This window comes from Gopherus flavomarginatus, chromosome 12 (genome assembly GCF_025201925.1).
Source record: "Gopherus flavomarginatus isolate rGopFla2 chromosome 12, rGopFla2.mat.asm, whole genome shotgun sequence".
In the NCBI taxonomy this organism is placed as follows: domain Eukaryota; kingdom Metazoa; phylum Chordata; order Testudines; family Testudinidae; genus Gopherus; species Gopherus flavomarginatus.
In genome coordinates, this window is record NC_066628.1 from 7,285,296 (window position 1) to 7,310,195 (window position 24,900).

Genomic DNA, 24,900 nt, shown 5'->3' on the forward strand with positions numbered 1-24,900 from the left:
GTGGAATGTGCTGGGATCTCAGCTTGGGCCCTAATGGGGCAGGTGCCCTTGTAACACAACCACTCCCAGCAAGGCCTGCCCCCATTTTCTCTGTGTTTGTCAGTCCCAGCAGAAAGAGCAGGGACTGCGGGAAGACCAAGGTGAGGGCTGGGGCCCAATGGCCAAGGGCAGCGGGTGTACGGGGAGCTCACACTAGGGCCTGTAGGCTACATGTTGTGGGATAAACAGAGACCTCTCAGGCCACTTGCCCATTGCAGCTGCAGGAGGGAATGTGGGGACTGACTGAGGAGGCCTGGGGCAGTCTGGGAAGCTGCCATCAGGGACGAGGAGAGGGAATTCAGCTGTGGCGGGGGAGCCGTGCTGGGCAGAGATGCTGCTGCAGATCCAGCTAGCTACCCGGGTCCAGTGTTGCAGCAGTTTAACAACATGGTTAATAGACGTTGCAGCTCAGCGGAGTGAAGTGCTGATCTTTCATTGGTCTCCGCGGGGCTTGAGATTTGCAGGCATCATTCAAACACCTTTCCCCTGCTGCTCTCTCAGGTACCTGGGTCTTCACTCAGCATTGCAGAGCAGAGCAGATTCAGTGCTTTGGTACAGGGTTACTTACAGGAAGGAAAAGGACTGGAATGGTACATATCATACCTGTCATTTCTCTCCCCGTGCCCTGGGATGCACTGTGTTCAGCTGGTTACTTAAAGACATTCAATTAGGCAGCTGGGGTGATATTTTTGTGCTCTGCCCCTTTCTCAGTAAATTGAGACTTTTCAGGATCAGGACACTGACTCATAAGCTTTCTGGGTCTACTTGCTCAGCCTCTGCTCAGAGCTCAGCACCATGAGGCCCTCATCCTCCATAGACTGTAATGCGAAGAGACACAGAGGAATTGTCTAGATGGGGAAACTGAAGCAGAGAGAGGGTTGGTTCAGTAGGCCCCCCTATTCAGTGACTGCAGGGGCCAGTGCAGACCTTAGCAGCAGCCAGGCAAGTCCTGAGCTCCAGCCAGAGCCGCATTGCTGCTTTAATGGTCCTAAGGGGTTTTGCCAGGGTGCAGAATATAAGAGATGCAGCTTCATCCTGGCCACACAATTCTAGTCCTTTCCACCCCTCACTCCTCCAGCCTGTCCATGCTCCAACTCCACTCCCTCTCTCCCCTCCCAGGAGTTCTCCCTGTGCCTGCAGCTGCTGATGAGAAGGCTGTGATGCAGTAGGTACTGTCTGTGTGGGGAGTGGGAGAGCAGGGGAGGACTATAGGGGATGGACGATGCCAGAGCCTGTAACCTGAGCTAGGTAAGGGAGGGGAAAGGTCAACACCTTTACCCGGGAAGGGGAACAAAGGAAGGGAGTGGCAGGAGGGAAGCAGTTTGAGTTTGGGCTTGGGGCTGGATGGGCAGAATTCAGGGTATCCTAGCTAGGATCCAAGCACCCTGAAAGCCCAGAAGGACTCGGTGGAGGGGTCCTGACTGTGCCTGCAAGCTCTGCTGTAACCTGTGTTCCTGTTGTCCAATAAACCTTCTGTTTTACTGGCTGGCCGAGAGTCACTGTGGGTGCCAGGAAGAGGGGTGCAGGGCCGGACTCCCCCACACTCCGTGACAACTGGTGGCAGAGGTGGGATATACTGCACCTCGTGGACGGCGCTTCCTGCAGTAAGTGACTGGGGAGCAGTAAAACGAAGGGGTGGTTAACCCCTAGGAGTGTGTGCCCAGTGAGAAGGACTTTGCAGTAACAGGGTCCCCCGGGGGATTGCAGCGAGTGGTCCCAGGGGCGGAGGAGTCTACAGCTCGACCCTGGCAGAGAGGTGGTGACCTCAAGAAGGGCTGGTGCACTAGGAGTCCCCCTGGAAACAGTGGGGAGCGGCGAGCACCCCGGCCTGTGAGTGCCCAGCAGGAAGATGTATGCCAAGCGGCGCAAGTGCGACCTGGTGGAGCTGTGCAAGCAGAGGGGGCTGCACCAAGGGAGGCTCAGGAAGGACCAGCTGATTGCCCAGCTGGAGCAGGGAGACCGCATGAATGAACGGAGCCCTGTCTCTGAGGGAAGCAGCCGGGCAGATGCAGCGCAGGCACCAGTTTCTGTCCCCACTGGGAGTGGTCAGCCGGCAGATGAGGGCTTCCCGAGACCCCCCCTTCCTAGGTGTGATGCAGTAGGGACTGTCTGTGTGGGGAGTAGGAAAGCAGGGGAGGACTTTAGGGGATGGACGATGCCAGGGCCTGTAACCTGAGCTAGGTAAGGGAGGGGAAAGGTCAACACCTTTGCCCGGGAAGGGGAAAAAGGAAGGGAGTGGCAGGAGGGAAGCAGTTTGAGTTTGGGCTTGGGGCTGTGTGGGCGGAATTCAGGGTATCCTAGCTAGGATCCAAGCACCCTGAAAGCCCAGAAGGACTCGGTGGAGGGGTCCTGACTGTGCCTGCAAGCTCTGCTGTAACCTGTGTTCCTGTTGTCCAATAAACCTTCTGTTTTACTGGCTGGCTGAGAGTCACTGTGGGTCCCAGGAAGAGGGGTGCAGGGCCGGACTCCCCCACACTCCGTGACACTAGGCCTAGGGGAAGGGTGGGGAGGAGCCCAGTGTATACCGAGGGCATCGTGACACCCCCGTCCAGCAGGGGATCCGCCTGGCGAAGCTCACCCCCCAGCAGGGGATCCTCCCGGCAACGCTCGGCATCCATGGAGCGGACGCGGCTGGAATATGAAAGGGAGCTGAAATGGGAGGAGCTCGAGTTAAAGAGGCAAGAGCTGGAGGAGAAGGCGAAACAGCGTGAACATGAGCGGGAGGAGAAGGAGAAACAGCGTAAACATGAGGAGAACCAGCGTAAACATGAGCTAGAGCTGGCCCGGCTGGCGAGCAGTGGGGCCCTGGCTGCGGTGAGTGAGGGGGGGCCCAAGCCTACAAAGAGCTGTGATAAGCACTTGCTGCCCCGGCGTAAGGAGGGGGAGGACATAGATACCTTCCTGACGGCCTTTGAGAATGCCTGCGAGCTGCACCGGGTTGACCCTGCAGACAGGATCGCAGTTCTCACCCCCTTACTGGACTCCACAGCCGTGGAGGTGTACAGCCGACTGAAAGGGGCGGAGGCAGGGGACTACGAACTGTTCAAACAGGCCCTGCTCCGTGAGTTTGTGCTGACTCCTGAGATGTACCGGAAAAAGTTCCAGAGCCAGCGTAAAACCCGTGAGGTCACATACCTACAACTGGTCAACCGGGCGCAGGGGTATGCCCGCAAGTGGACAGCTGGGGCCCAAACTAAAGAGGATCTGCTTGACCTATTCATACTGAAGCACCTGTACGAGCAGTGCCCGTCCGACTTGAGGCTGTGGTTGATGGACCAGAAGCTGGAGAATCCACAGCACGCAGGCCAGCTGGCCGACCAATTTGTGGACAGTCGGGCAGGGGATGGCAGGGAGGAGTCTCGAAGGAGCAAGCCTGCCTCAACGCAGAGAGAGAGTCATCATGGGACCTCCCAGCGGGGTCCTATGGAGAACCCCCCCAAAAGGGGAACATCCAGCGGCAGGTCCCTCCGACCCACTCAAGGGGACCCACGAGACATGGGCTGCTATCGCTGTGGCCAACGAGGTCACATACGGGCCCAGTGCCCCAAGCTCAGGGACAGACCAAGCAGACCCAACCTGCAGAGGGTGGACTGGGTAAAAACCCAATCGGAGGAGGGGCTACATTCCCAGGAAAGGGGGGCTGGCAACGTACCACCTGTGGATGCTCCAGGCTCCGGGTTTTTGGTTTACCGGGTGGGCGCGGGGCTGCCCCTCCGGAAGGAGTGCATTGTTTCCCTGGAGGTAGATGGGAGGAAGGTCACTGGGTACTGGGACATGGGCACAGAGGTGATGCTGGCCCAGCCCGAGGTAGTGGCCTCAGATCGGATGGTGCCTGACACCTACCTGACCCTGATGGGCGTGGGCGGGACCCCATTCAAGGTGCCCGTGGCAAGGGTTCACCTGAAATGGGGGGCCAAGGAGGGCCCCAAGGATGTGGGGGTACACCGATATTTGCCCACTGACGTGTTAATGGGAGGGTACCTCGAGGACTGGCCTAGTAACACCCAGAGTGCCCTGGTCGTGACTCGTAGTCAGAGTCGGCAAAGGGCACTGCACCCCGACAACGGGGAAGGTACTCGACCCGAGGTGCAGGACCCTAACCCAGGGAGCGGGGAACGCCCAGGGGCACGGTGCAGAGAGGCTGCGGCCTCAGACCCAGCCAGCAAGAGAGAGCCGGTCCCCATCCCTGTCCCAGCTGCTGAGTTCCAGGCCGAGTTGCAGAAAGATCCCTCCTTGCGGAAGCACCGGGACCGGGCTGACCTTAGTGCGGTACAGATCATGAGGAGAGGTTGCAAGGAGAGGTTCCTGTGGGAGAAAGGGTTCTTGTACCGAGAATGGGCTCCCCCAGGGGAAGTAGAGTCATGGGGGATCAGGAGGCAGCTGGTGGTTCCCCAGGAGTTTCGTCACAAGCTGCTATACCTGGCCCATGACATCCCTCTCGCAGGGCACCAGGGAATCCGACGCACCAGGCAGAGGCTGCTACAGAACTTTTACTGGCCTGGGGTCTTTACCCATGTCCGACAGTACTGCCAATCCTGTGACCCCTGCCAGGGGGTGGGGAAGGCCCGGGACAAGGGGAAAGCGGCTTTGAGGCCTTTACCCATCATAGAAGAACCTTTCCAGAAGGTGGCCATGGACATAGTGGGACCCGTCAGCAAGATGACCCGGTCAGGGAAGAAATACATCCTGGTGGTGGTGGATTTTGCCACTCGCTACCCCGAGGCGGTGGCCTTGTCCTCTATCGAAGCCGACACAGTGGCAGATGCGCTGCTGACAATTTTCAGCCGGGTGGGGTTCCCCAAGGAGGTCTTAACGGACCAGGGGTCCAACTTCATGTCGGCCCTGCTCCGGTCCTTATGGCAGAAATGTGGGGTCCAGCACAACTGGGCCTCAGTGTATCACCCCCAGTCCAACGGGCTGGTAGAAAGGTTCAATGGGACGCTGAAGATGATGCTAAAAACATTTATGAACCAGCACCTGCAGGATTGGGACAAGTACTTACCTCACCTGCTGTTCGCGTACAGGGAGGTGCCCCAGGAATCTACTGGGTTTTCACCTTTCGAACTGTTGTATGGAAGGCGGGTAAGGGGGCCCCTAGACCTGATGAGGGACGAATGGGAGGGGAAGGCCTCTCCCGAGGGAGAGTCAGTGGTGGAGTATGTCCTGACCTTCCGGGAAAGACTGGCCGAGCTCATGGGCCTGGCCAGGGAGAATCTGGCCCGAGCCCAGAGGAGGCAGAAGGTCTGGTATGACCGCACGGCACGGGCCCGTGCCTTCGCCACCGGAGATCAGGTGATGGTTCTCATCCCCGTGAGGAGAAACAAACTCCAGGCCGCCTGGGAAGGGCCCTTCAAGGTTATCAAGCAACTGAATGAGGTAAACTATGTGGTGGAGCTGTCAAACCGGGCACATCACCGTCGGGTGTACCATGTGAACATGATGAAATCATACTATGACAGGGGGAATGTGGTGTTGGCCGTGTGTGGACATTGGAAGGGGCAGGGAGATGACCCCTTAGTAGATCTATTCCCTGGGACCAAAGCGGGTTCCCCCCTGGAGGCGATTCCCCTCTCTGATCAGCTGACCCCGGGCCAGCACGCTGAGATCAGGGGGGTGCTGCATCTATACCGACAGCTGTTTTCCAACTAGCCTGGACGCACTAATTTGACTGTCCATGGGTGGAGACCGGGTCACATCCCCCTATAAGATGCTCCCCTTTTCGGGTCACTGGTAAAACTGCCCAGGATCTTGAAAGAGAGGTCAGGGACATGCTGGCTTTTGGGGTGATCCAGCCGTCTTCCAGCCCTTGGGCCTCGCCAGTGGTGCTGGTTCCCAAGAAGGATGGGTCAATCCGGTTCTGTGTCGACTATTGAAAGCTCAATGCCATCACCGTATCTGATGCCTACCCTATGCCCAGGCCTGACGAGCTCCTAGACAAGCTGGGAGGTGCTCGGTACCTCACCACTATGGATCGTACCAAAGGCTACTGGCAAGTGCCGCTGGACGCAGATGCCAGGCTGAAATCGGCCTTTATCACCCCTCTGGGGCTCTATGAGTTTCTGAACCTGCCCTTCGGCCTCAAGGGAGCACCGGCCACCTTCCAGCGCCTGGTGGATCAGCTACTGAGGGGGATGGAGAGTTTTGCCGTGGCGTATATTGACGACATCTGCGTCTTCAGCCAGACCTGGGAGGACCACATGTCCCAGGTTAAACAAGTCCTGGACCGACTCCGAAAGGCTGGGTTAACAGTAAAGGCTGAGAAGTGCAAGGTGGGGATGGCTGAAGTATCTTACCTGGGCCATCGGGTGGAGAGCGGCTGCCTGAAGCCGGAATCAGCCAAGGTGGAGGTAATCAGAGACTGGTCTGCCCCCCAAACCAAAAAGCAGGTCCAGGCCTTTATTGGGATGGCGGGGTACTATCGAAGGTTCGTGCCCCACTTTAGTGCCATAGCCGGCCCCATCACTGAACTGTGCAAAAAGGGGAAGCCAGACAAGGCGATCTGGACTGAGCAGTGCCAGGAGGCTTTCCGGGCGCTGAAGGAGGCTCTGGTTAGTGGCCCAGTTCTGGCAAACCCAGATTTTGACAAACCCTTTATGGTGTTCACCGATGCCTCAGACACAGGACTGGGGGCGGTGTTAATGCAGGAGGATGAAAAGGGGGAGAGACACCCCATCGTGTACCTGAGTAAGAAGCTGCTACCCCGGGAACAAAGCTACGCGGCCATCGAGAAGGAATGCCTGGCCATGGTGTGGGCCCTTAAGAAGCTAGAGCCATATCTCTTTGGGCGACACTTCACCGTGTACACCGACCACTCTCCCCTGACCTGGCTGCACCAGATGAAAGGAGCCAACGCCAAGCTCCTGAGGTGGAGCCTGCTCCTGCAGGACTATGACATGGACGTGGTCCATGTGAAAGGAAGTGCCAATCTGACAGCGGATGCGTTGTCCCGGAGAGGGGACCCTGAACTTCCCCAGGCCACTGGGCAGAGTGACCCCGCTCAGTTCAGTCTCGAAGGGGGGAGAGATGTGATGCAGTAGGTACTGTCTGTGTGGGGAGTGGGAGAGCAGGGGAGGACTTTAGGGGATGGACGATGCCAGAGCCTGTAACCTGAGCTAGGTAAGGGAGGGGAAAGGTCAACACCTTTACCCGGGAAGGGGACAAAGGAAGGGAGTGGCAGGAGGGAAGCAGTTTGAGTTTGGGCTTGGGGCTGGATGGGCGGAATTCAGGGTATCCTAGCTAGGATCCAAGCACCCTGAAATCCCAGAAGGACTCGGTGGAGGGGTCCTGACTGTGCCTGCAAGCCCTGCTGTAACCTGTGTTCCTGTTGTCCAATAAACCTTCTGTTTTACTGGCTGGCCGAGAGTCACTGTGGGTCCCAGGAAGAGAGGTGCAAGGCCGGACTCCCCCACACTCCGTGACAGAGGCACAAACAACCCAAACAACCGTTCTAGCCGGCACAGGAGCCAGAGCACACTGAGGGACTGGATCCAAATGTCAAGAACTTCTTTTGATTTAGCATCCTAATTTGGGGTACTGACCTAAGTGCTTAGGGGGCTGGTTCTCCAAGGAGCTGGGCACCCACAACGCCCACTGACTCCAGTTCCTGCTGTGGATACAGATGGAACATGTGCCCTGGAATCCCCTATTTTGAAGAGGTATTTCAAGACATACAGAATTAGGCCATTTTGTTTAAAATTTAGACCTTACCGATTTGCTCATTGTGATGTTATTGAAATGAACTGTGACCGTGTAGATCATTGTTGCAACCAAGGTCCTAGAGTTGCACCAAATATTATACAAAGAAGGTCTGGTAAGATGTCCATGAAAAACTTGTAATTTGCTGGTTATGGTTATGCTGTCTGTATGTGTGTATCGTTTTTGTATTTGAAGTTATGAATAGTGGCTATCTGTTTGTTTCTCAATGTGTTTGATTTTAAGTAGCATCAGTGAAGCATTTGGTCAGCTTCTTGAGAAAGGACTATTCTGAGTAAGTGCCAAATCAAGAAACACTTAACTGACAGTGGACCTTGGGAGACTCCAATCCACTTCTGAGGAGCCTACCTGGGAACGTTCAAGACAGCATGTGAGCAATGGCTGCTCTACCAACAAACTGAGTCATGTATGGACCTGTGACTCCAAACTCCATTTTGCTGCTGTGATTTTCCACAGTAAGAACAAAGGGATTTCCATCCACATGACAGAGGATATAAAAGGCCCTGGAAGCCCCTATATTTTGATCTTCAGTCCTGCTTCTGACATCTGGAGGAACTTTGCTAGAAACTGAAGCTCTGAAGAAAGGACTGAACGACCCATCCAAAGCTGTTTTGATTGTACTCCAGAGACTTGATTTCAGCTTGCAGTTTATTCCACCACTGCTATAAGCCTGAACCAAGAACTTTGCAATTGTTGTATGTATTTGATTCCAGTTAACCAATTTTAACCTTCATCTATATTTCTTTCTTTTTATGAATAAACCTTTAGATTTTAGATTCTAAAGGATTGGCAACAGCGTGATTTGTGGGTAAGATTTGACTTGTATATTGACCTGGGTATGGGGCTTGTAACCTTTTTTTTTTCCTTTTACTGGGGTGTTGGTTTTCATAACCGTTCATCCCCATATAGAGTGGGGCTGGTGGTGATACTGGGAATCTGGAGGGAATTGCTTGTTTGACTTCTGCTTAGCCACTGGGATGAAAGTGAAGTCCTCTCTGTTTGGCTGCTTGGGTGTAGCCTTGGGCTGTGAATGCCCTGCTCTTTCCTGAATTGATCCTCTCAGTAGTATCCCCCAAGAGCATGCCTTGTTATACCCATTGACAGCAGTACATGGGCTAAGACTCATTGTATATCCCTGTTTATATTTGGTCTCTGTTCAATCCCGTTATTCTAAGCAGAAGAGGAACCAACTCCAGGGGTGCTCTGGAGCTCAAACCCCCACAGAAAAAAATAACAGGTGCTCAGAATCCACCTGCTACAGCTGTTCATTGGGGCTGTTGATCAGCTGTTGGGCAGCTGGGGAAAGCGCTTGGGTGAGGGCAGAGAGCAGCAAGCCTCAGGTGGGAGGGGGCTTCTGGGGAAGGGTTGGATCAGGGGTAGGAAGCGGTGGAGAGAGGGTGGGGCTGGGGGCTGAGCAGGAGGGGAGCACTCTGAGGGAAAAATAAAAGTCTGTACCTATGGTAAGCAGAGAGCTAGTAGTGAAAGGCCCATGGTACATCCCCAGTGTCTAGAGGCAGCCAGTCCCCCCAGGATGGAACAAGAAGTTCATAATTGACGATTACCTGTTCTGTTCATTTGATCGTTACCTGTTAGGTTCACTCCCTCTGGGGCACCTGGCATTGCCACTGTCCAAAGACAGGACACTGGGCTACATGGACCTTTGGTCTGACCCAGTGTGGCTGTTCTTATGTTCTTATAATCTTTCCCACAGGATGGATAAATCCACTGTTTGGTTCAGGGGCTGAGAACCTCAAGGTTCATTTGAACAAAGTGAAAGTAGCATTAATGGGAGCCCTGTGCTGAGGTGCCCTGGGGAGACGTGGCTTTCACCTGGTGTCCAAGCCCCTGCCCAGGCTCAAGAAGTGTGAGGGGGGGGTGAGAAGGAGCCACGTGCCAGTTTGCGGTGCCTTTGATGTCCTAGAGGGGGAAAAGAGAGAAAAGAGCTCTCAGTCTAATACCTCACACAGGAGGGAGCCTTCCATTATGCAGAGAGAGTGGGGCTCACTCGACTCCTGTCTCTGCCCCCAGCTCCTCCCCCACTCCCTCTTTCCATCAGGGCTACAATCCTGCCCATTTCTGCCCCGTCCCTTGTATGTGCCCTGTCCTTGTTCCTCCACTCCTCCCGCACCCCAGCCTCCTTCCTGCATGCCACAAAACAGCTGCTTATGGCAGGTGGGAAGGAGAGGGGAAGTGCTAATGGGCAGGGTCCATCTGTGGGCAGGAGGTGCTAGGAGAATGGGGAGGTGCTGATAGGGGGCTGCCGGCGGGTTCTCCAGCCCTGGAGAACTCAGGGTGTCGGCACCTATGGGTGGGGCTGTCACACTCTGGGATCCAGGGTGATTGCCCTGTGCATGGTAAGTTTAGACCCTCTTTACAGAATGAAGGAAGGGATCAGAGTTTGCAGCAGCACCAGGGGATGAGATTTCAGCAAACCACCTGCTGGCAGTCGCCGAATCCAATCTGCGAAAGGCCCCAGCACAGCAGAGCACCTGGATACAGGTGTTATCAATGCAGCTCTCAGCACACTGGGGAGTTCTGCATAAAAATGGCTGGCTGGGTCTGGCCCACTGAGCCAAGGCCAGCACCAGCCTATGACTGCACTGACAATGCTGAGCTGAGAGCAGGACTGAGAATCAGGCAGTGGATCCCTAGGGGGCTGCCCTGAGGTCTGAGGATAAACCAACCTGTCCTGGGAATGGAAAGGGGGAGGCAGCCTAAGAAACAAGACTATTCAGGGACAGTCAAGGCTGCAGGGAAAGAATTCGGGAAAACAAGCAAAGCTGTGAAACAGTAACCGCCAGGCGGCAACGGGGATCAGAAGGGATTTTTCAAACACCAGAAATGGAGACCCTGCCCTGGCCCCAAAGCCATAGATTCTCTGAGCAAATGGGGCTTTTCGTCTCTATCATCTGCACATCTGTAACTCTGCAAAGAACAGTTATAATTCCTATCTCTGCCATGCACACACCGAGTTATGCTGCGATCTCTGAGTGCTGGACGCCAGTGCCCAGAATTCAGGAGCTGTCCTGTTTCTGTGCAAGAGTCTGTGTGGCTGGAACAGTCTCACCTGCAGAAATTCACTCGCTGGCTGCTGGCCCTGCCCCTCCAGCTCACTGATCAGCTTGTGGAGATGAGATATTGGCTTGGAAAAGTTGGTGGCATTTTCACCTAGTTTCTTCCCAATCTCCCTGTCTAGTTCTCCCAGCTGAGCCAGCAGGAATTGCTCTTGGTCCTGGATACACCAGCCCAGAGAGACAAAATGAGAAACAATTTCCTGCCTGTAAGTTTCTCTTTCCCAGTGATGCCAGGTAACGGACATAAGAAGACTCATGGGTCATTTCATCATCAGCATTGTCCCCTAGCGCTTACATCGCACTGTTCATCTGCAGCGCTCAAGCATTTTACAGTGAAGGTAAGTGATGTCATCCCTTCACAGATGGGAAACTGAGGCATGGAGCGGTGAAGACCCAAATCTGCAATTGGACTTAGGTGCCTAAAGCCCAGGTTTTGACCTCTGACTCCCAGAATTAGGTGCCACTGAAATCCAGAAAACCTCTGCCTGGCTGCTCACTCAGCATCACATTTCTATGGTAAAATTACCCAAGGTTCCTAAATTTCTGCAAATCACCTGTGAATGGTAGTAAATGGGCAGTTGCCTTATGTTAGTCTGTGTAGCTAGTTACCGATGATGCTTAGGAAATAAGATCGCCCAAAGTCTGAACTGTAAAGAGAAGCCTGGGATTTTATAGAGACCCTTGGGACCTGATCCTTTTAATCTCAGATCTGCTTGGTGCTTCATCAGGGAAAGCTTTAAATCATAAGACTGAGATCTCCAATCCCACCTGGATCACCCTGAATATGGACATTGGACTGTAACCTTTGGACTAAGGGTTTGTCTATATTACCAAGTTGTCGACAAAACTTTTGTCTTTCACAGATGCTTCAAAAAGCCCCCCCATCCCCATCCGCCAAAAGACAAAAGTTTTGCCACGGGACGTGGCATTGTGAATGCCGCTCCTGCTGAAAAGCAAACACTGCTTGGAGGCGTGGAAGGATTTTTTTCAGCAAAAGTGTCCACAAAATACTGAAAAAAAGCGTTTACACACACTGAGTTTTAGCAATAAGACTGTGTTGACACAGCCCTGTCATTAGAAGCTGTTTCGTGTAGACAAGCCCTAATCCTGTAAGAACTCTTTCCAACTGCAAAGCTCAACATCTCTACTACGAATCTGATCTCAGAACTAGATTCTTTGAGTGCTGATCTCTCTTTTAACCTAGTTTCTTCTTTAATAAACATTAGTTTAGTTAATAAGAATTGGCCGTAAGCATGAATTTGGATAAGATCTGAAATATTCATTAACTTGGGAGGTAAAGTGTCCAATTTTTTGGGATTGGTAGAACTTTCTTATATGATGAATACGATTTTCAGTGATCCTCATCATATTTGTCTTGGGTGTCTGGGTGGAGGCCTAAGGCTGGGTTTCTTTATCTTTGTTGTTGGCTTCTGGGTAACCAGTGAGGTATCATAGAAGCGGTTTCATGCTGGCTTGGTAAACCTAAATATTGGACTATCCACCAGCTTTGGGCAGTGGCTCCCCCATTGTTACAGCTTGGCCCGAATTGAGTAACCTCAGTTGGCTCCCCAGGGACCCTGGTCACATCAGGTTTTTAAGAAAATGACTTGCATTGTTCAGTAAGTAAATATAATGTCCTCCATTCTCCTTCCTCCTGTTCAGTTTCCATTAAGCCAGAACAGAAATTGCTTTGCACAGAGGAAACAATAAATAGCCTCTCAAACGGGGAGCAAGTTACTCGCTGTTACTCTCCTGTTACTCACAAAGATCTGAACATTGATAACATCCCTGTGCAGATTTATTAGTGGGTAACAATGGCACCTACCAGCAGTTCTTGGATTGTCTTTTGCCCCACTCTAGTTAAACACCATATTCTCATCTCCCTCTTTCTTCAAACTCCCCAAACAGCTCCACATTTGATCCTAAGAAAAGTTGCTTCTGTTTTTTTCTGTATTTTGGGGAATTTACCTCAGGAACAAAATTTATCAAAGGACATTGGGCACTAGTCAGTCACAGAAACAGCCCTGCAATCCACAAAGCTGAGTGAAGGGCCTGGACTCCCTATACCACATCCCTCTGGTTGGCATCTTCCATTGGCTGGCTTAGACAGCTCCCTGCCTAGCGCGCTGGCTTTTGTGTCACCCATTCTAAGGCATTTACATCTCTCCATAGCTCAGGCTTTGAGGCTCACAGTGTCATTCCAGAGATTTTTCTAGGCAGCTGCAATTTAGACGTGGTGACATTCAGCTTTGTAATACCTGAGCCCCTTCATGGATCCCGCTCTTTGTCTCCAACTTAGGAGAGAGCAAAATCTCCCAGAATTCAGCAGGTTCCTGAGATCAGGGGCCCTACCTGGTTTTCTGGGCCCAGATGGCCCCCAGGGCTCCCAAGGGAAGGGGGAGCTAGTGAGGGGCACTGCAGTTAGGTTGGTCATTTTGTGCTACGTGATCTGAACTCTCTTGTGCTTTACCTGGTTAAGAGGTTAAGTGAAAGAGTGATAATGTTGGATGTGTGCAAAGAGTTTCTCTATGTGCTAAATGGTGTCAAGGTATTTTTCCCCCAGTTTAAACTTTAGCGTCTAAAAGTGGGGAGCTGCATGGACCCTTCTAAGCTTAATTCCTAACTTAGATTTTATAGCGCTGCCACCAGCCAAAATATAGTGTTCGGCACACTTTCTGTTCCCCCAAAACCTTCCCTGGGGAACCCAAGACCCAAACCCCTTGGGTCTTAAAACCAGGAGAAATAAACCATCCCCCCTCCTTTCCACCTCCCAGACTTTCCCCTCCCTGAGTACCCTGAGAGACTACACTGATCCAAACTCCTTGGATCTTAAAACAGAGAGGAATTAACCGTTCCCCCCCTCCTTTCTTCTCTCACCAATCCCTGGTGAGTTCAGACCCAATCCTCTTGGGTCTTAAGCAAGGAAAAAAATCAATCAGGGTCTTAAAAAAGAAAGCTTTTAATTTAAAGAAAGAAAAAGTAAAAATTCTCTGTAAGATCAGAATGGAAAATGTTTACAGGGTATTCAGCTCATATAGACTAGAGGGACTTCCCACCCCTCCCCCAGCCTGAGATTCAAGTTACAGCAAACAGAGGTAAAATCCTTCCAGCAAAATACACATTCATATGTTAAGAAAAGAAACATAAGACTAATCCGCCTTTTCTAGCTAGTACTTACTATTCTGAACATGAGAGACTGTTTCAGAAAGATTGGAGAAACCTGGGGTGCACGTCTGGTCCCTCTTAGCCCCAAGAGCAAACAACAAACAAAAAAAACAGCACAAACAAAGACTTCCCTCCGCCAAGATTTGAAAGTATCTTGTCCCCCCATTGGTCCTCTGGTCAGGTGTCAGCCAGGCTTACTGAGCTTCTTAACCCTTTACAGGTAAAAGAGACATTACCCCTTAACCATCTGTTTATGACAAACGGTCACAATGTGCCTCCGGAGAGAATTCAGCTGAAACCAGCAGGCTCTCACCTTGGCATGGAGTTCTGGGAGGTGGTGCATTCAGGCATGCAGGAGTCTGAAGGGTCAGCTCTGCACTGGGGGTTAGGCAGCGGGTTTCACCCCTCAGGTAGGAGGCTAGAGAGCCCCCCAAGAATGTGCCCAGGGGCCCCAAGATTGGAGCAGTGGATGGGCTCTGTTCCAGTCCCAAAAGCTTCAATTATCAGGGGATCCTGGGGCCCACTTGCTTAGGTTCCCCTTACTGCAGTCCAGGGGCACCTGATCGGGTCTGGGATACACACACACACACACTTTCTCAGTGCCCAGCATTGAAACACCTTTAACTCTGACCATCTGAGGTCTGGTGACTATTTCTACATGTCTGAAATATTAAATTCAGAGACATGAATGGAGAGGTGTCCCCCTCATGGATGCCACATCCCTTTGCATTGGACTGAGGGGGGCTCTTTCCTGTTTCTGCATTAGGGAGAGTCTCTCCCTCCAGTGCTGCCACCTCCTGCTCCCTTTGTCTTTGGATACAACGGGTTCTATTAATGGCTCTTCCTGGGCTAGGCAGACACTATCGCCTGCTCCAGGTCTCTAGGCAGTGCCTGATACCCCATTAGGCACCCATTTTGCCTTAGGCCCTCCTATTTTTTAGGCCCTACTGGTCAGGCAGGGGCGGGGCTGAGTGAGGTGGGGAGTGAGCTTGCTCAGGGAACCCTGCTGGAGCGCTCCTGCCAGCAGGAAAGGCAAAACAGCCCCCTGTGGCTTGGAAGCTGCTCAGCCGGCAGCCTGCTGCTTCCCTTCCCTCCTGTCTGTGTCTCCCTGCACTGAACGATCACACCCATAGGCGTGCACAGCACATTTCATTAGGGTGTGCACCCAGGGAATTTTTTTTTTTAAAGGCAAACATCATAAAGGTTCGTGTGTGCGAGGGGGTGCGGTGTGCAGGAAGGGGCTCAGGACAGGGAGTTGGGTGCAGGAGGGGTGCAGCAGCAGTGTCAGGACAGGAAATTGGGCTGCAGGAGGGGTGTGAGCAGGGCCGGTGCAACCATTTAGGCAAACTAGGCAGCTGCCTAGGGCGCCTAGTGATTGGGGGCACCTAAAAGTCCCCTCAGGCGAGGAGGTGGAGTGGAGGTGAGCTGGGTGGGGGGGCGCACAGGGAGGGCTGCCAGCAGTAACAAGGTGGGGGGAAGGCCCACAGGGGAACAGCTCCCCACCCCAGCTCACCTCCACTCTGCCTCCTCTGCTGAGCACACAGCCCCCGCTCTCTAAGTCTCCTCCAATCAGCGCCGCACACCTGGGCGGGGATGCCAGCGTGCTCAGTTGAGGATGCGGAGCCAAGGTGAGCTGGATGAGGGAAAACCCAGGCAGAGTTGCTTCCGTCGGGGGTTAGCTGCCACAGGGGCATGGGGGAGAGTCTCCTCGGGTGGGGTTAGCTGCTGTGGGGATGGGGGAGAGTCTCCCTGGCCGGGGTTAGCTACTGTGGGGATGGGGGAGAGTCTCCCCAGGCGGGGTTAGTTGCCGTGGGGGGGCAGGGTGGAGAGGGATCAGCTGTCGTGGTGGGGGGGGTAGCTGCAGTGGGAGGGGGCTCCCCTAGTGGGGGGCTTAGTTAGCTGCCATGCGGGGGCGGGGTTAGCTGGGGGATGCAAGGTGGAAGTTTCGCTTAGGGCGCAAAACTTCCTTGCACCGGCCCTGGGTGTGAGGTGCAGGCAGGGGGCTCAGGACAGGGAGCTGGGGTGCAGGACAGGTACAGGGTGAAGGCAGGTGGCTCAAGGCAGGGGGTTGGGGTGCAGGAGGGGTGCGAGGTGCAGGCAGGGGCCTCAGGGCAAAGAGTTGGGGGGCATGGTGCAGGAGGGGTTTGGGCTCTGGCCTGGCGCCGCTTACCTGCAGCGGCGCGCTCTCTGCGTGCCTGCCCTGGCCCCACGCCGCGCCACTCACCATGTCCCTGCGTGACCCCTGGGTGTGTGTGTGTGGGGGGGGACTCTGCGTGCTGCCCTTGTCATGCCTCCAGGTACCTCCCTCGAAGCTCCCATTGGCCGCGGTTCCTGTTCCCAGCCTATGGGAGCTGCTGGGGGTGGTGCCTGGAACCATACATGGAGCCCTCCCCCCCCCCACGGGATCCCTGGGGCGTGGTGCTGTGCCAGCCGCTTCTGAGAGTGGCATGGGGCCTCCGGTACCACAGGGGGCTGCCCCGACAGGGGGATCAGGGAGATGAAGCAGGAGAAGAGGCAGAAAAGCAGCAAGATAGTGGGGAGAACCCCAGGGGACTGTCTGTGACTCCATGGTCAGGCTGTTCTAGTGCCTGAGTGTTCTCACTTGATACCTAGGAGGTGAAGTCTAAATACAGGACACACCACCAGTGGGAGGTCTGTGCCCTGGTTTATAACTGTTTGCCCTGAGGCTGGTACTCACGTTCATGAGCTGCTGCACACAGCTTGAAGGGAGAACTGAACGTGGATCTCCCAGGTGCCAGCTGAGTGCTCTCACCACGGGGCTGTTATAAGGCAGGTGATAGCACCAAAACCACCTCCTGCTTCTCTCCCCTCACCCTTTCCTGTGGAGCGAGGCAGGTGCTGACCTCATTCCAGCAGGAAACGCCTTAGGCACCTAAGCCACCTGACGTCAAGTGCTGGGTTCTCGTCTGTGGGTTGCTAAGCAGACATAGATGCCCCTCTGCAGGCCCGATTTAGTCACCTGTCTGTGAGAAGGGGCAAGGCTCAGGACACCCCTCCCCCCTTGTCGTCTCTCCCATTGCCTAGCTGAGATGGCTCCCTGCCTAGTGAGCTGGCGTTTGTGAATCGCACTGTAAGGTGCCTGTGATGCCCATCCATTGTCTAGGGAGTTTAGGCCCCTAACAGCTTTGCAGATGATGATTTTCTAATTGCCTACAAATTAAGGACAGAGACAGAGCACCGGCTGGAGCATGACACATCCCAGTAAAACCCAAATGAATCCTAGGGGCACAATATTCCCTGTGGGGGGTAGAGGGGCACAGCCAAGTCGGGAAGCAAATCCCAGGACTCTGCCACCAGCACCTGCAGCTGGGACAGTAAAGTGGAACAAACACAAAGAATTGTTTGTAATGTTTTATTTACAGTCAGTAACTAAAGGTAGTAAGTAAATGGAGCCGAGAAGGAGCCTTAATAACCACAGCATGGAAAGGAGATTCCCCAGCCACTGAGAACAGTTTTCTTAATGGCACAACAACAGGACAGTCGTCCCGGAACTAATATAGGGAATTAATGAGTTACAGTGTCACTTTCAGTAACATGTCATAAATCTCCCCGTCCCGCTCATGTTCCCTTTCCTTTCATACTGTCCTTTTCTATTCATCATTGTTCTAGCCCTCACTTTCCGTCCCTCTTTATTTCCCTGTGTCTCTCCTCCCTGTCACAGATCATCCCCCTCGGCTGCTCTCTTCTTTCCCTGATTTTATCCCTTCCCCTCTTGCTGCTCCCGGCTGGTTTCCGTGGCAGGGATATTTCCTGTCTCTTTTCTCATTTCTGTTTTCCACCATTTCTCATAGACTCTCCCTTTATTCTTGTTTTATTTTCATTCACATTTTTCTTCTTGCATCTTCTAATTCCCTCTGGTTAAACCTGCCCTGTCCCTGCCTCCCCCAGTGCTGTAACCTCAGGAGTTTAAAAAGTGTCATGAGACTGACCCAATGATGATTATTTTAAGGTTATATAATGTTTTTTCATCAATCTGCACCCATCTCCCCCTTCCTCCACGGGTGTGTGTGACCATTACAGTGTTTCCAGTTGTCCTGAAGTGACTGTGGCCCCTGCGGCAGGAGCTCTGGCTGGGAGACCCCAGTGAGATCTAATCCCACAGATCTGTACAAACCGCTCCCGACTGCTGCTGCTTCTCCCCAAACCCTGACTGATCAATGCTGTGTCCCTGCCACCCCCACCTGAGCCTGTCTCCTGCCCGGCTGTTAGTGCTACCCCCTGCCCAGCCCCCACCTCTGCCCCTCAGGGCCCCTCCTGCAGCCCCAGGGGTTCCTCCCCCTCCTCCCCACATCCCTGAAGCTGCAGAGAGGGAGGGGGAGGTGCTTCCAACAGCCATAGAGATGAGGAGAAAGGAGCTGGGTAGATGGGAGTCCTCCAAGGTCATAGAGACTGCGCTGCATGTGGCTAGAGAGACTGATGGCCGGTTCCTGCCTCTGCTGTGTGTCTCAGGGACACAGTCGGAGCCGGGATCCCCTCCCCACCCAGAACCAGGGTCGGATTCTCTCCCCAGGGACGGAGCCCGGCGGGAAAGTGAAGATCGGGGCCTCGTCACCAGCATCGATAAATGTCACCTGCCCCCGGTCACAGTCCAGACAAACCCGGATCCTGCTGGGGACCCGGCTCAGGGGCAGGAGGGTCTCAGGGGAGGGGAGAGCCCAGAACTGACCCCCCCACCACTCCACAGCCCAGATCCCCCCCTCAGGGCTACGGCTGATCTCTCCCTTCCTCCTCACAGACTCTCTGGCCACCCCCACAGCCCAGACTCCCCCATCCCCCACCTCCACCTCCCAGCAATGTCTCCCCGAGGTGAATCCCTCACAGCCCAGCACACAGATCTCAGTGTCAAATCTCTCAGGGTTGTTGGGCAGTCGCTGCCGCGTGTCTCCCCATCTCACACTTTTCCGATCCTCAGACAGGACGAGTTCGGGATGAGCCGTGTCTGGATCCAGAGTCACATTCACTGGGGAGAGAGAATCAGAGTGTTAGGGGCAGAGCTCAGTCCTAGGGGAAGCTGGGACCATTTCTCACACTCCCCAGCAGCCCTGTCCTGGCTGGGACAGGCCTGGATCCCAGGTTGCTGCCTCTGTCCTGGGCACCTGAGACTGAGCAGGGATGTCACTGCAGTTCCTCAGTTTCTGTAAGGAGACCCACTTCATTAATTTCCCATTTGCTTGTATAAACTTCAGCTCCCAACCTCCCCTGTTGGTTCTGCTCCATTCCCAGCAGGAGATATACAGCCAGGAAGGTTTTAGTGAGGAATGAGAAGAGCAGGCAGCTACAGTTTTGAACCCCAGAGGGCATCTCCCTCCTCTAATGCAGCCTCCACTCCCAGGCCAGGGAACAGAGAGGATGATGCAGCATTGGGGAAGAGCTGCTTAACACAAAAAAGTAGGAGGTGGCATTGAGTGAAGTAGCCCCATCCCCAGCCCAGAGAGAAGGGAGGAGCTGCCAGCATTAGAAGGAGAGGATCTCCCCAATCCAGGAAGCAGTGAGCAGCTCCAATGGGAGAGCCCAGCTCTGCCCAGAGGAAAAGCAGGATGTTGGAGAAGTGCGATGGGGAGACCCCCTGCACCGGGAAGAAGCAGAGGGATGTGTCAGCCCTTGGAGCAGAGAGCTCTGTTCAGGTGTTGCTCAGGGAGAATGTTTGTTCATTAGCATGGGCATGAACTCAGCACTAAGGTTGGTGTCAGGATTATTTGTGTGATGTCACCTTGGGATTTCCCCAGGTGTTCCGGCACCTTGGTAGAACTTGTGGAGGGGTGTACTAGGTCGCCCCACCTGTGGACCTGCCCTCTCCCTTCCCTGCCCCATTCTTCATCTTCTCGCCGAGGCCCTACCCCTGGCCAGGCTGGGAGCCTTGGCCACTCTGGAGAGCTCCTGACCCTCCACCTTCCCATGTCCCCACTCTCCGGCGTGCACCATCCAGGGCAGGTGGAGGGTCCAGGAGGAAGAGAAGTATAGGGGGCCACTGAGAGGGGCCTGCTCTGGGAAGATGCTGTGCTACACAGGGGGGAGCTGATCAGCTGCCTCACCACGAAGCACAGCCACTGCCTGTGATGCTCCACGCCTGCCCAAGGCTTGCACTTTGGGGGAGCAACATGTTCCCATGCCCCCAAGCTATGCCCATGTTAAAAAGTGGGTGGGCTTGGTCTTTTGGCCCCCCATGTTCCAGTGCCCCTGGATCTCCTCTCTATTTAATGGGTTATTTGTAGGGCTGTGTGTGTGTCATAGCCACTGTTGATTTGGTTGGTAACTTTCATTACAATCTCATGAAGATGATTTCACTGGAATTTTCTCATAATTTAAAGACAATCTCCAGCTGCAAAAAGACAGTTACCTTTTCCGTAACTGGTGTTCTTCGAGATGTGTTGCTCATGTGTATTCCACAGTAGGTGAGCGTGCTCGCCACGTGCACCAGTGCCGGAAGTTTTCCCCCTAGCAGTACCCATTGGGGGGGGGAGCGCCCCCCGCGACCCCTGGAGTGGTGCCTGCCTGGCACGGTATAAGGGGAGCTGCGCATTCCCCCCACCCTCAGTTCCTTCTTGCCAGTCAACTCCGGCAAAGAGAAAGGAGGGCGGGATTTGGAATAGACATGAGCAACACATCTCGAAAAACGGAAAAGGTAACTGTCTTTTCTTCTTCAAGTGATTGATCATGTGTATTCCAAGTTATATATGTGTATTCCAATAGATGATTCCAAGTTATATGTGCTGGAGGTAGTTAGGAGTTCACAAGTTCTCGAGTCGGAGTACCACCCTGCCAAAGCTGGCATCATCCCTGGTTTGGGAGACTATTGCATAGTGCGAGGTGAACGTGTGAACTGAAGACCAGGTGGCGGCCCTACAAATGTCCTGTACAGCGCCATGGGCCATGAAGGCAGCTGATGAGGCCTGTGCCCGAGTCGAGTGTGCCCTCACACTGGGCGGCAGGGGAGACATCCGCCAGCTCATAACAGGAGCGGATGCATAAAATGATCCAATTAGAAAGCCGCTGAGTGGAAATCAGCTGGCCCCTCGCATGCTCGGCCAACGCAATGAACAGTTGGGAGGGCTTTCTGAATGTCTTGGTCCACTCGAGGTAGAAAGCCAGAGCTCGTCTCACATCGAGCATGTGGAGATGGCGTTCCTCACTAGTCACGTGAGGTTTGGAGCAGAGGACCGGTAGAAAAATGGCCTGATCCATATCGTAGGCAGAGACCACCTTCGGGAGGAACGCGGGATGTGAGCGGAGCTGGACCTTGTCCTTATCAAAGACCGTATATGGCGGCTCAGAGGTCAGGGCCCTCAGCTCAGAGACCCGCCTGGCCAACGTGATAGCAACCAGGAAGACCACCTTCCCTGAGAGGTGAGACCAGGAACACGTGGTTATGGTTCAAAAGGGGGCCCCGTAAGATGAGCCTGCACCAGGTTCAGGTCCCACGGTGGGACCAGGGGTTTAGAATATGGGTAAAGATGGTTCAAACCCTTAAGGAACCGACCAGTCATAGCATGGGACAATACTGTGTGTCCTTGCACCGGAGGATGGAAGGCCAATATGGCTACCAGGTGCACCCTGACTAATGAGGGTGCCAGGCTCTGGGCCCACAGGTGGAGGAGGTAATCAAGGATAAGCTGGATCAGGGCGGCCATAGGGAGTTCCCCGTGGTCTGCCACCCACCTGGAAAATGAAGACCATTTCGCCAAGAAAGAGCGGCAAGTGGAGGGCCATCTCCTTTCGAGGAGGACACGGTGGACCTGTTCCGAGCACGTACTTTCCTTGCCATCTAGCCACTGAGCAGCCACGCCGTGAGGTGAAGAGCTGCTAGGTTGGGGTGGAGGCGGCAGCCCTGGTCCTGGGAGAGCAGGTCTGAGTGGAGTGGCAACGGCCATGGCGGAGCCACCACCAGGCCTAAGAGGGTCTCATGCCAGTGCTGTCTGGGCCACGCCGGGGCAATGAGGAGGACCCTGGCTTAGTCCATTTTTATTTTCTCCAGGACCCTGCTGATCAGCAGGAACGGGGGAAAGGCATAGAGAAGCCACCCTGACAGGACAGGATAAAGGCATCAGAGATAGCTCCACTCCCTAGGCCCCCCCCGGAGCAGAACCGGGGGCATTGTCAGTTCTGCTGGGTTGCAAACAGGTCCACCTAGGGCGTTCTCCACCTTCGGAAGAGCTGGTGGGCCACCTCTGAGTGTAGAGACCACTCGTGCTGAGAGGAAAAGTTTCTGCTCAAGCGATCCACCCTCACATTCTGGGTGCCCGGCAAGTGAAAGGCTTTTAGGTGGATGTCGTGGGCTATAAAGAAGTCCCACAGACTGAGTGCTTCGTGGCAGAGAGCAGAGGATCGAGCCCCGCCTTGCCTGTTGATATAGAACATCAAGACCCTGTTGTCTGTGACAACCCTGACTACCTTGCTGTTCAGGTGAGAGCGGAAGGCCGTACGCACAGTCCCACCGCCCTGAGTTCCTTGACGTTTATGTGAAGGGTCAGGTCCTGCAGAGACCACAGCCCTGGGGTCTGAAAATTCCCCACATGGGCCCTCCAGCCCAGGTCTGATGCATCGGACACCAGCTCCAACGACGGGGCCCTGTCCCTGAACAAGACCCCTTGGAGCATGTTGCTTGGGGTGTACTACCACCACAGGGTGGTGAGCACTGAATTTGGCACAGTGAGGACCTAGTCCTCCTGCGGGATGGTGGGGGTGTGGTCACAATCAGGTCCTCAGGACAGGGCGAAGAGGCTGGTGCAGTGCTTTGGGTGTTGGCCAGCACCAGAGGATCCACCACCTGGTCGGACTCCAGGCACGGTACTGAGGACACGGGTCCCACCGATTCCTTTCCCGGCAGTGTAGCGGAGACCGACGGTGCTTCCGATGACCCGGTCACCAAGCAAGCCCACACCAGGGGCTGCGCCGGAGGCCACAGTGACCACTGGTACCACTGAGCTGGCCATGATGCTCAGTGCCATCGCACTTGCTGCAGTACCGCAGGATCTAGGCAAATACAATTTAGATGGGGCTACTATAAGGTGGGTGCATAACTGGCTGGATAACCGTACTCAGAGAGTAGTTATTAATGGCTCCCAATCCTGCTGGAAAGGTATATCAAGTGGGGTTCCGCAGGGGTCTGTTTTGGGACCGGCTCTGTTCAATATCTTCATCAACGACTTAGATGTTGGCATAGAAAGTACGCTTATTAAGTTTGCAGACGATACCAAACTGAGAGGGATTGCAACTGCTTTGGAGGAGAGGGTCAAAATTCAAAATGATATGGACAAATTGGAGAAATGGTCTAAGGTAAACCAGATGAAGTTCAATAAAGACAAATGCAAAGTGCTCCACTTAGGAAGGAACAATCAGTTTCACACATACAGAATGGGAAGAGGCTGTCTAGGAAGGAGCACGGCAGAAAGAGATCTAGGGGTCATAGTGGACCACAAGTTAAATATGAGTCAACAGTGTGACACTGTTGCAAAAAAAACAAATGTGATTCTGGGATGCACTAAGAGGTGTGTTGTAAACAAGACACGAGAAGTCATTCTTCCGCTCTACTCTGCGCTGGTTAGGCCTCAACTGGAGTATTGTGTCCAGTTCTGGGCACCGCACTTCAAGAAAGATGTGGAGAAATTGGAGAAGGTTCAGAGAAGAGCAACAAGGATGATTCAAGGTCTTGAGAACATGACCTATGAAGGAAGGCTGAAAGAATTGGGTTTATTTAGTTTGGAAAAGAGAAGACTGAGAGGGGACATGATAGCAGTTTTCAGGTATCTAAAAGGGTGTCATCAGGAGGAGGGAGAAAACTTGTTCACCTTAGCCTCTAATGATAGAACAAGAAGCAATGGGCTTAAACTGCAGCAAGGGAGATTTAGGTTGGACATTAGGAAAAAGTTCCTAACTGTCAGGGTAGTTAAACACTGGAATAAATTGCCTAGGGAGGTTGTGGAAACTCCATCTCTGGAGATATGTAAGAGTAAGTTAGATAAATGTCTATCAGGGATGGTCTAGACAGTATTTGGTCCTGCCATGAGGGCAGGGGACTGGACTCGATGACCTCTCGAGGTCTCTTCCAGTCCTAGAGTCTATGAATCTATGAATCTGGCTGTTCGAGCTGGCTAGCCTGGCCTGTAGATGAATGGCCGTGAGCAGAGGCCGGGCTGGCATATGACCCGCTGCTGTTTCTGGACTGGGAGTAGAGGTGGTGTCGGGATCTGCATCGGTCACGGGACCACAATCTCAATGCGGAGGAATGGCACCAACGGTAGTAGCTGCTCCGTGATCGGTCTCGACGGGCAGACCCACGACAGCGGGACGCCGGCGATCGACACCTGGGGCTATGGTGCCTTGCTGGAGTCTTGGAGCAGGAGTCCGAGCGGGAACGGCATCGACGATCGTGCCGCAACCGACTGCAGTACCTCCTTCGAGATGAGGACCGCTGGCGACCTCCACCACACTCCTGTCGATATTTGCTCTGCGAAGAGGAGCGGTGCCGGGAGTCCTGGTTGGATGGCACCCATCCAAACAGTCTGGCCGGCGCTGAGAGTGATCCACATGGACTGGGCCCTGAATGGTCGCTGGGCAGTGAGTGGTGTCAGGAAAGTTCCTGAGACCGGTACCAAGCCAGTGGCGACTGCGGCGATCCCAGCACTGGCTTGCCTCTGGAGCGTGGGGCAGCTCCCCTTATACTGCGCCAGCCAAGCACCAATCCAGGCAGGGCCGGCTCTAGGCACCAGCCCTCCAAGCATGTGCTTGGGGCTGCACTTTCTAAGGGGCGGCAAAATCCCCCCCTCTTTTTTTTCCCTTTTTTGCTTGGAGTGACAAAAAGCCACTCACCCTGTCAGCGCGTGAGCCAGGATCCACGCCCCCTGCCCTGCCCGGCGGCCCCCTGCACAGCCCACTTGGGCAGGGAAACGCT

At 54.1% G+C, this 24,900-nt stretch overlaps 1 protein-coding gene across 16 annotated transcripts in view; it reads right to left on the reverse strand.

Annotated features, from left to right (window-relative positions):
* Positions 1 to 17,350: 17,350 nt before the first annotated feature.
* Positions 17,351 to 24,900, reverse strand: part of LOC127033295 (zinc finger protein RFP-like) — a 59,335-nt gene continuing 51,785 nt past the window's right edge. For 9 of the 16 annotated variants that reach the window (XM_050921263.1, XM_050921248.1, XM_050921260.1 and 6 more), the window contains one exon: positions 17,351 to 18,193. Coding sequence is in view for 7 of the 16 variants with exons in the window: in XM_050921257.1 (XP_050777214.1) it covers positions 18,458 to 18,972 (515 nt within the window). In the remaining 9 variants the exon portion in view is untranslated. The other 7 variants (XM_050921257.1, XM_050921258.1, XM_050921256.1 and 4 more) reach the window with 3 other exon arrangements.